General features: G+C 48.5%; 1 protein-coding gene across 4 annotated transcripts in view; it reads left to right on the forward strand.

Moving 5' to 3' along the window:
• Positions 1–8,601, forward strand: part of ZNF541 (zinc finger protein 541) — a 30,992-nt gene extending 22,391 nt beyond the window's left edge. For 2 of the 4 annotated variants that reach the window (XM_056796241.1, XM_056796240.1), the window contains exons 8-17: positions 357–530; positions 1,296–1,629; positions 2,040–2,103; positions 3,548–3,690; positions 4,057–4,160; positions 5,392–5,467; positions 5,848–5,936; positions 7,107–7,247; positions 7,560–7,741; positions 7,822–8,601. In XM_056796241.1, the coding sequence (XP_056652219.1) occupies positions 357–530; positions 1,296–1,629; positions 2,040–2,103; positions 3,548–3,690; positions 4,057–4,160; positions 5,392–5,467; positions 5,848–5,936; positions 7,107–7,247; positions 7,560–7,741; positions 7,822–7,993 (1,479 nt within the window). In that variant the 3' untranslated portion in view covers positions 7,994–8,601. The remainder of the gene's footprint in view (positions 1–356; positions 531–1,295; positions 1,630–2,039; positions 2,104–3,547; positions 3,691–4,056; positions 4,161–5,391; positions 5,468–5,847; positions 5,937–7,106; positions 7,248–7,559; positions 7,742–7,821) is intronic. The other 2 variants (XM_007491954.2, XM_056796242.1) reach the window with 2 other exon arrangements.
• Positions 8,602–10,553: the final 1,952 nt, after the last annotated feature.

The raw sequence follows: 10,553 nt of genomic DNA on the forward strand, positions 1-10,553 counted from the left end.
GCCCCAAGTCTTGTGGGCCAAAGAGAAATCCTGGAATGGGACTCTAATTTAACTCAGAGGACCTGGAATTTTGGCAGATAATTCCACGTGCATGTGTGTATTTATGTGTATGGAGTGATAGAGCACCTAGAACTGGGGTTCTGGGGCTTTTGGCCCCAGCTTTAGAGCATGAACCTTGTCTCTGGGCTGGCCGCAAGTTTTGGGCCTATGCACTCCCTTAGAAAATGCAGTTATCCCTCCGTAGCCTATGAGGCTTTGAACAGAGGAGGAAGAGCTTTGACTTGGCTGGAATATGCATATTCCTCCTTTTCTTTCCATGCTTACTGTCTAAAGACGTGTCTCTTTCTTGGGTTCAGGTGTATAGTGCAGAGTATTGCAAACCCCAGAGATTGGTCCTGAGGCCAGAGGGGGAGGGACAAAGTTCCCCAGGAGCCAAGAGGCCCTTAGAAGACCTCGCTGCAGCGCCCTTGGTGACCCCCGTGTCTGTCCCTGTGCCAGCTGGGAGCAGACCCCCAGGGAGCCTGGCCAAGGTGGGTGCTGATTCAGGTCCCACCAAGTCAAGAGGGTCAGGTCCCTTTTGTCAGAAGGGAAAGGAAAACTGAATCAAGTCAGCAAGCCCATTCCAACCATGAAGCCCTTGAGAGAATGCTTTCCAAGTTGTGGCCCTCCCTCTGAAGGAAGGAAGAAGGCCCAGAGATGGTTAATGCTTTTTCTGTGTTCACATTGTCACCACCATACATAAGGGGAGCTGGGCTCTTATTTCCAACCCTTTTCTCCCTGGGTGTAGCCCCCAGGTGAGGGCTGTTCACAACTGAGAGGGATTGCCTAGAACAACCCTTCCCACCCTGAGAGTGCCCCAGGGGTGCTCTCTGGAGGGTGACCTCTTGTCTGTCATAGCAGTTGATCAGTCCTGGGAGTTCCACTTTGCTTTTGAGAGTGTCCTATTCCAGAGATAGATTGGTAATAAAAAAAAACAACTTACAAACCAATTACATGTAATAACAAATTTCCACATAAGTTTTCTGAAGTTATATGATCCAAATTGTTTCCCTTCCTAGAGTCAGAACCAGAGTGGAATAATGGAAAGATCCTGAGATTTGATATCCCAGCTCTGACTCTGGCTTTGTGTTTTTCCTCTTTTAAACTTCAGTTTTCTCATCTACAAAGTGGGGCTAATAGGACCTGCCCTACTAATCTATTTTTTAAAGAGTATTTAGACCCTAAATGCTATGAAAATATGAGTTACTGTTAACTGCAAGTGAACATTTGAGGCTCTCAATATTTTCATTCTCTAGGGACATGAGAGGGCTAGCCGGGAAGAGAGAGACACTAAGGAAACCAGCCAACACAGAAAAAGAAAAAAACGCCCCCAGCCCAAGGCATTATTTATCCCTCCTCCAACCTCTGTCTTTGGAGAGATTCAGCCAGGCCCTGGTGGCTGCTATCAGAGCTGCCTTCGTTCACCTGTGTTCCTGGTTGACCATCTCCTGAAGGGTTTATTCCAGTGTTCTCCATATACACCACCTCCAATGCTTAGTCCAATCCGTGAAGGGTCAGGACTGTATTTCAACACTCTCTTCTCCACGTCTAGTCATTCTGGTCCCGACAGGCTTTATGGGGCTGTGCTGGGTGAGTGATGACCATCGTTATCAATGGGCAGGCGGCAGCAGACACCTCCAGCCCTCTTCTGTTGTTTGTGGGCCCTAGTCTGGGATCAGCAGAGACCTGCTTCAAAGGGTGGGACCCAACCCCCCTGTACTCCTCAATCATAGCCTGGAATGGAACTGGAGCGTAAAAAAGCTGCAGGTGGCCTTGGAACACAGAATGCTTGTTCTAGAAGGGACCTAAGGTCGGAGCTGGAAGCCCCTTAAATGTGGAACATGTAATGTTTGATCTGGGAAAGGGGCCTTGGAGGGGAACCCTCACTTTATAAAAGAGGTCATTCAGTTTTGCCTCTGAGTGTAGACAGGCTTCAAAGGGACAGGGAGGGCCATGGTAATTTCTTGGCTTCCCTGTCTAATATGGGTCATGTTTTCTAGACCAAGTGGATGGCTCTTTTGGAATTGCTGTGGTCAAAGATGACACCAAGATCAGCATTGAACCGTGAGTTGAGAATGAATGATGCTAGGAGACTGATACTTGAGAAATCCCAGTGGGTAGAGCGCTTTCTTCCCATCTTTGGCTGAGGGGAGCCTGGCTGTCTCATCCAGCAGGGATTGTCCCCTGAGTCAGCCCCAGAGTCGTTGTCCCTCATCAAGGAGAGTGTCCAGCAAGTGGTACCAGGTGACTCCTGGCTGCCATGGGCTGGGGTGGAGAAGGGGGTACTGTTCAGTTGGTCATTTAGCTAGTCAACCAGCATTTATTTAGCCCTTGGGCCTTGGGTGTCAAGCGCTATGCTGGGGATCCAGATAGTGGGTATAGAATAAGTAAATGTAGACTAGGGAAAATAAGGTCCTTTGGGAGAGAATACACTTGGAGTTGGGGGACTTGAGCTAAGATAGCCTTTTTGTAGAAAGTGGGGCCTTGAGCTGTTGCCTGCAGGAAGGAAAGGATTCCATAAAGTGGAAGTGATGATGGCAGGACCAGGTGTAAGGCAGGATTCCCAAGGGTGGGAAGAGAGGCTGGCATATATATATATATATACACTCCAATTTTAATTAGAGAGAGAGTTCCTATGCCATGAAGTAATACCAATTCTTTCTTTTGTCCATTTCATGAGTTAGCCATTATCTGGGTGAAAATATAATAAGAGTCTTAGTCCTGTGTCATCTCCTGTTTCTTTCTCAATAATATTTTATTTTTCCTCAGTTACATGATATCTAAAAACAAATTTTAACATTTTTGTTAAATTTTGGGGCTCAGCTTTTGAAGGGCTTTTTTTTCTGGAGGCAGTAGGGAACTCCTGGAATGAATAGTAGGGGAATGGCATGGTCAGATCTTGGGGAAGGTGCCAACCCCCTCCTGGCGGCTCATGAACCATTTGAGGCAGGAAGGATTAATTGGAGGGTACAGTCTCTGCCCCTGTGGTACATACAGAGATGAGTAAGAGATGATTCCTTTGGAGGTTGCAGTTACAGGAGAGAATATGACCATGATATAACACCAGATGGGTTGGGAAAAGTGCCATTCAAAAGGGGTAACCTCAAGCAGGATAGCACTGCAGAGGAAAGAATCTTCCTGGAGGATCAGGGGATCAGGGAAGATGAGCAAGAGCCTCAGAGATGGGAGATAGTACAGGAGCCACAGAATACTTTTTGAACAGTGGAGTGATGTGTGGACGTGTGAAAGCAGACCCACAAATGTAGGGGTCCACAAAGTGGTACCTTCCTTTCCCTCAACGTCCAGAGGGTCTGAGAGTGGAACGTGGGAGACTCCAGAGAGGCTGGGACTCTGCCATAGACACTGGTAACAGCCCAGACACTGTTAGCAATGATGGATCGCCTGGCTAGCCATTTGGTCAGGGACAACGTGGCCTGAGCTGGACACTTTTTGACTCCACTGTATCTTTTGGTTATGCCCTGGTTACTTTGTATCATCCCCATTTCAGACACATCAATATAGGGAGCCGGTTCCAGGCAGAGATACCGAAGCCCAGAGAGAGTTCTCTGGCAGAAAGCGACCAGCATGGTGCTTCACTGGTGTGGAAGCCGTGGGGAGATGTGATGACCAACCCAGATACTCAAGACAGAGGTGGCTGAGGCTTCAGGGTCACCTCCATTTCCCCCCTCCCCTCCCCAAGAGGGAGGCCATCCCACACAGAAAGCAGGGCCCAGTGGCCCTTTCAACGTCTAGCTGTCTGGGAGCTTGTTCTGGAATCAGTGTGGCCACCTTGCCCATCCCTTTGTGGCCTTGGTACCCAGAGGAATTTGGTCAGAGCCCCAGCAGCAGGGAGTCTCTCATCTCTTTCTTGAGTCCTTCCCATTCCTTCACTGGGGCTCCCCAGAATTGGCTGAGGGAGGTGGCCAGGGACCTGTCTGGGACACGTTGAAAGGGACCCTTTGGGTATGGTATAATCTTCTTGAATCCTCTCCTCCTGCTCTCCCCATGTGCCCATAGTGACTGAACTGTGTAATGTGGCCTGCTCCAGTGTGATGCCAGGAGGCGGGACCAATCTGGAACTTGCACTGCACTGCCTGCATGAGGCCCAGGGTGATATACGGGTAAGGGGCTGGCGGCCCATGGAGGAGCAAGAGCAGAAAAGCCCTGACAGGTGGGAGGGGGTAACATCTCTCCTCCCCTCCCCCTAGGCTTTAAGAAATTCATTTAAGAATAATTAATCTCTCCCTTTTATCCCTGATATCTGAAAACACCCAAACACAGGCTCATTTGGCTTGGATTTGGTCTAGTTCTTTTGTGTCTGATGATAGTAATAGCCTGAGGAATGCCCAGGCTTGGGGAAGCCTTCCTCATCTCCTGAGTCATTTCCAATTATAGCTTCTTGCTGGACATCCTCACCTGAATGTCCCAGGAAGATCTAAAACCCACCATGTCCAAAACAGACATGTTACCTCCCCACCCAAGATGGGTTCTCTCTTTCTCACCGTTGAGGGTAGTGCCGGGATTCCCCCCCAGTCGTCCAGGGCTTCCCTCGCTCCCCTGGCTCTCTCCTCACTTAGTCAGCCAGGCCAAGTCTTGCTGATTTTCATTTTCAGAATGTAGCTCACATCTGTTCCCTTCTCTCCACTCCTCTGGCTGCTTCCCTGTCCCCTGGCCTGTTCCAGGAGCCTCCTTCCTGCCTCAGTTCTCTCCTTTCCATCCATCCTTCTCTCTAGGAGACAGGACAGATTCCTGGTGGCATTTAAAGCCTTTCCCAAGCTGGCTCCAGTTTTTGTTCCCAGACGGTTTCCCTACAACTCCCCATTGGCCTGCTTTGTCCTCTGGCCATTCTGCCTTTGCTGCTCCTTGTTTCCCAATCTCTTTTATGTGGGTTTCCTCCTCAAATTATTTTGTATTGACTTTGTGTGTCTATTGAATTTGCTTCTCTGTATCTCTAGGATTTCCCTCCTACAGGAAGGTACAACTCCTTGAGGGCAATCTATTTTCATATTTGTCTGTATCCCCAAGATACCTTGCTTAGGAAAGCACATAGTAGATGCTTAAGAAGTGCACATTATATTGAATTAATGTGTCTGTAGGACAACAAACAGCAAGCATTTAGAGGACTCTGGGTAATGGCTGAATTTAGTGGAGAATTTAATTTAATGGACCTCGAGGAATGGTTACAGGGGGTTAAGACATATGTGCAGATAAGAACTAAAATGCCCAATATTTCATGATTAGAGGCCTATAAAACAAGGTAGTTGGAGAGAGCCGAGGGAGAAATTGGTTACCACTTGGGGAATCCAGGAAGGTGACTCGGTAACCTTATCAAGTGACCTGCCTTGGTTCTAGGATGCTCTAGAGACCCTGTTACTCAGAGGACCCCAGAAGGCTCCGTCTCATCCTCTTGCTGACTATCGTTACACAGGCAGGTGGAGATGTCTTAGTGAGGTCCCTGCTGGAGATGAGACAGCTCTGCCAAAGCTCTCTGCTTTGGGTGTTCCTGTGTTCTTTTTGGTCTTTACCATGCCCTCATGTCTGCAAAGAGCTCCCCGTGGTTCCTGGGCCCCCTCCCCCTCCCTGGGGCTCAGGCGATGTCCCAGGGTGACCACTGGGAAGTGGGTGTGGTCCCGAGGCTGGCCTCCCTCTGGAGTTCAATACAGAGGGCAGGAGGTAGGGGGGAGAGGGAGTAGGTGGCTGTGACTCAGTTCCCTTCCGGCTTCTCAGGAATGGGCCTCTCCTTGTTGGGTCAGTGTAACAGGACTTGATGACACAAGAGAGAGTCACTTTCTTCCCTGTGTTTGACAGGTTCAGATATCTGGACTCCTGTGGAGAAGAGGCTGTTTAAGAAGGCTTTTTGTGCTCATAAGAAGGATTTTTATCTGATACACAAGACGGTAAGGGCTCACTCTCACATGGGCCTCCATGGAGGCCACTTTGGAATTGGTTCACCCAGCCTGGGGGTCACCCTTGCTAGCCATTGATATTGACAGTCTGTGAAAGTAGGACCTTTGGATAATGGAAGAGGTGGCTAAGAAGTAGCCCTTTGGTCCCTGCCTAATACCAACAACCAAATCCCTCATTTCATTGTAATGCCCCTGCTAGGGAGATGTTGTCCCTATTTTGCAGTTGAGGAAATTTAAGCTGAAAGAGGTGAAATGACTTGTCCAGGGTCATGCAGCTAGTAAGCATTAGAGTCTAGATTTGAACTCAGTTCTTCTCATCTCAGTAGCACCACCAGCAGCCTGTTTTTTCCATTCTCTTCACCTCTGGCAGTTCCATAGTGAAATGGCACAGTCAATCAATAAATAAACATTAAGTGTCTAGTATTTGCCAGGCAGTGTATGCGCTAAGTACTGGGGATTCAAAAAGAGGCAAAAGACAGTTCCTACCCTTGAGGAGTTTCCAAATAGTGGAAGGCAACAAGCAAACTATACAAAGCAAACTATGCTCAGTAGAAATAGGAAATGATTTGCTGAGGGAAAGCACTGGGATTGAGGGGCTGGGGGAAGCGTCTAGTAAAACCGCAACTATCAGCTGTAATCCTGGGGCTTAGAAATTCTCAGTAGTCGTGGGACTCACTCCAGGTTACCCTCGTAGGAAGTCCCAGAGCCAGCATTTAAACCTCAGGGTTTTGGCTGCCAGGTGGCTGGGTGGCCCTGGGCCTGGCATTGGGAAAACTCATCTTCCTGAGTCGATGTCTAATGTCAGACATTTATTAGCTATGTGACCCTAGGTATGTAATTTAATCCAGTTGGCCTCAGTTTCCTCATCTATAAAATGAGCTCGAGGAAGAAATGTCAAACCATTCTAGTATCTTTGGCAAGAAAAAGCCAAATGGGGTCATGAAGGGTTGGACACAACTGAACTTTTTGACTACAAATCCAGTGTTTTTTGTCTCATGCCACACTGGAAAGTTGATGGACTTGAGAATTAGGAAGACTGGAAAGAACAGTAGACTTGAGAGGTCCTAATGGGATGGGGTCTAGAGTTTGGTTGTCAAAGTCATGGCTGGTGGGAAGCCACTTTTACATATTCTGTGACCTGCTTCTGTTTTCTTTTACTAGATTCAGACAAAGAATGTGGCCCAGTGTGTTGAGTATTACTATATCTGGAAAAAAATGATAAAGTTTGACTGCGGCCGAGCCCCAGGGCTAGAAAAGAGGGTCAAGAGAGAGCAGGATGAGGTAGAAAGGACAGAAGAAAAGGTAGAAGGATGCTCTGGGAAATCTCTGACCCAAGTTTAGCCCTGAGATGGTCCGGCTTGGAAGTTCCCCACTGTCCCTGGCCACGGTGGGGTGGAGGGTGACATTGGGGGGGAGATCCTGAAGGGGTCTTGAAGGAAAGGGATTTCTTTACAGGAAAGAGTTTCCTGCCATTTAACCCCCACCCCTTTCCTTGCTTTTACCACCATCTGGGCAGTTGCTCCCCCTTATTAGAGCTTCCTCTGGTAGGGGTCTGACTGGCTCTGGAGCCTGAGCTCCCCGGCGTTCAGGGGCCTGAGCATCTCCTCTCCTCAGGTGGCCTGCAGTCCTCGAGACCGGCTCAGTCACCGGCCAACCCCAGAGCTGAAGATCAAAACTAAGAGTTACAGGAGAGAGGCCAGTGTCACCTCCAGCCCCACCATTGGCCCCAAGAGGACACCTGAGCCGCCAGGGAGTGCTGAGAGCCAGGGGGTGTTCCCATGCCGGGAGTGTGAGAGGTAGTTATTCCTGTCCCCCTCTGTAGTTTTGTCCTCTGGGGCGATTCTTGGACATCCCATTCTCCCCACTTTTTCTTCAGGGTATTTGATAAGATCAAGAGTCGGAATGCCCATATGAAGCGCCATCGCCTGCAGGAACACGTGGAGCCTCTGGTCAGAATGAAGTGGCCCGTGAAGCCCTTCAGGAGTGAGCCTCGAGAGGAGGAAGATGAGGAGGAAGCTGGGGCCGAGGGGGGCCCCCTCCGGTGGTGATGTGAAGAAAAAGGCCAGGGCCTCAGAAAAGCCAGCCCCAGCTCCCAGCCAAGGCGTGTGTGCGTGTGCACGAGGCTGCTGGGGCACAGCTGTCTCTCTCCTAGGCACAGCCCAATGGGAAGTATGCCCCTGGCATGGCCACGGCTTCTCTTTGCTGCCCCATTGGATAGCCCAGATGTCCGATGGGGCAGCCATGTCCTATGTTGGGTCATAATTGGGAACTGGGCAGGGAAAGCACAGAGTCATCACATGCTTCTTAAGGTCTTGTGATGTGCTCTTGGAGGTTCGGCACCATTTAGTTGGGTGACCTCTCCCCTTTTTCCAATCGTATCTCTGGGGGGGAGGGGGTAGAGAAAAGACAAAAAAGTTGGATCTGAGTAGCTCTTAAATCTTTGCCTAAGTTTTGGGGTTTGTTATTTTTGTTGGAAAAGGCCAAGATTTCAGAGAATCAGTGGGAAAATACCTTCATATCGATGACATATCAGGGCCTCCCTCACATGGGGAGGAACCTTCTGCATTGAGTCCAAGGTCCTATGGTGACTTGTACATTGTTTGGTTTTTTTGTACGTGCCTACTGTATAGCTTATTAAATAGGGTTTTTGAATGGCTATTGGTGTGCTGCTGGGACTTCTTAAAAGCAAAAGAGGCCTTCCTACCTGCCACTTTTCATTAATTTCAGCCTTTATTAAGCACCTACTGTGTGCTAGGCACTATGCAGGATCTTGGAGATACAAGACAAAACCAAAAATGGTCTCTGCCCCCAAGAAGCTTCAGTTCTACTGGAAAGTCTACAGTCAGGATTAAAACATTTCTATCCATAAGTAAAAAGGAAGCCATCATTCTAGGAGAGGGAGGAATATTAATTGGGGAGTCAGGAAAGGCTTTCCATAGGAGGTGATTCCTATTGTGTTGTCAACAAGCAAGAGTGGAGGGGAGGAAGGATGGGCCCCAGACATGGGTCAAAAATTAACATTAAGTGCTTACCATATGTCAGGCCCAGTGCTAAGCACTGGGGATTCAGGAAGAGGCAAAAGCCAGTTCTCGAAGAACTCACGATTTATTGAGAGACAACGTCTAAACAAATATATACAAAGCAGGTTATACAGGAAGAATTACAATATAAAATGACAAGAGAAAGAACCCGAATGAAGAGGGGTTGGTAAAAGGCTTGCTGTGGGAAGTGGGATTTTAGCTGGGATTGAAAAGAAATGAGGAGAGGTGGAAATGAAGAACAAGAACATTCCAGCCAGGCCAAGGGGACAGCCATAGAGGATGCCTGGAGCCCAGAGATGGAGGGTCTTGTTCATGGGTCAAACAGAGGCAGGCAGATCTGCCCTCCTTCCTTCCCCAGTAGCTTTGCAGTTGTCCCCCAGGGTGACGTGACCAGGACCTGCAAGTGTTAGTGTATTTGGAAGATGCTGCAGAGGCATCATTGACAGGTCTTGACAATAGCATGGATTTTGGGGGGTGAATGAGGAATGCAGAATGATGTGGCAACCTGAGGGATGGGAGGAAGGTGGTGGTGGAGGGTGGGGTTTGGGGGAAAGGTGAGTTCTATTTTGGACATAATGAGTAGATGTCTACTGGGCATGCTTTTCAAGATGTCTTAAAGGCACTTGGAAACTGAAATTGGAGGTCAGCAGAGAGATTGGGACAGGAAAGAGAGATCTTAGAATCATCAGCAGAGATGGTCATTAAATGCATGAGATCTGATGAGGTCACCAAGTGAGGTAGTGGAGGGAGAAGAGAACAGGGTCCAGGACAGAGGCCCAAGGGATACCCCCAGTCAGAGGGTGTGATCTAGAGCAGGATCCAGCAATGGAGACAGAAAGGAAGCAGTCAAGAGAGGTAGGAGAACATTGAAAGTGGTGTCCTGAAAACCTCGAGAAAAGTATTACAGTGAGAGTAATAGTGTCAAAGACTGCAGAGAGCTCAAGAATGAGGATTGAGAAAAGGTCACTGGATTGGGCAACTAAGATCACTGGTAAGTTTGGAGAGAACGGTTTTGGTGCAATGATGAGGTCTGAAGCTGAACTGGAAGAGGCTAAAGAGAGCCAGGGGAGAGAAAGCAGAAGCAGCTGTTGGAGATAGTCTTCTGAAGAAATTTAGTTACAGAGGGCAGAAGAGAGAGGACAGTCAGCAGGCAGGGGATGGACGATCAAGTGATTTATTTCAGCATGGGGAGATGGGCAAGTTGGGAAGCAGGAGAGAATGAGCTAGAGAGGGAGAAATAGAAAATAAAAAGGGAGAGGATGACAGAAAAAATGGGATGGCTCCTTAGTGTGAGGATGGAGTGATGGGGGAGTGACAAGGCATCTTAGTGATAGAAGATGAAGAGGCAATGAATGGCCTCAATTTTTTTCTCTAGAATATGGTAGAATGTGGTGGGGGTGAAGAAGGGGAGCCATAGGAGGTTTGAGGAGGAATGAGAAGTTTTAGAACCCAGAGAATTGATTAGGGACGATAGGGATTGCCCAGCATCAGTGGAACAAATCTCTATCAAATCAGAATGGTTGCATGGACCTTCATTCAGCAGCCTCTGGGTAGAAGCAAAGGTGGC

The sequence above is a fragment of the Monodelphis domestica genome, chromosome 4 (assembly GCF_027887165.1).
Source record: "Monodelphis domestica isolate mMonDom1 chromosome 4, mMonDom1.pri, whole genome shotgun sequence".
NCBI lineage: Eukaryota > Metazoa > Chordata > Mammalia > Didelphimorphia > Didelphidae > Monodelphis > Monodelphis domestica.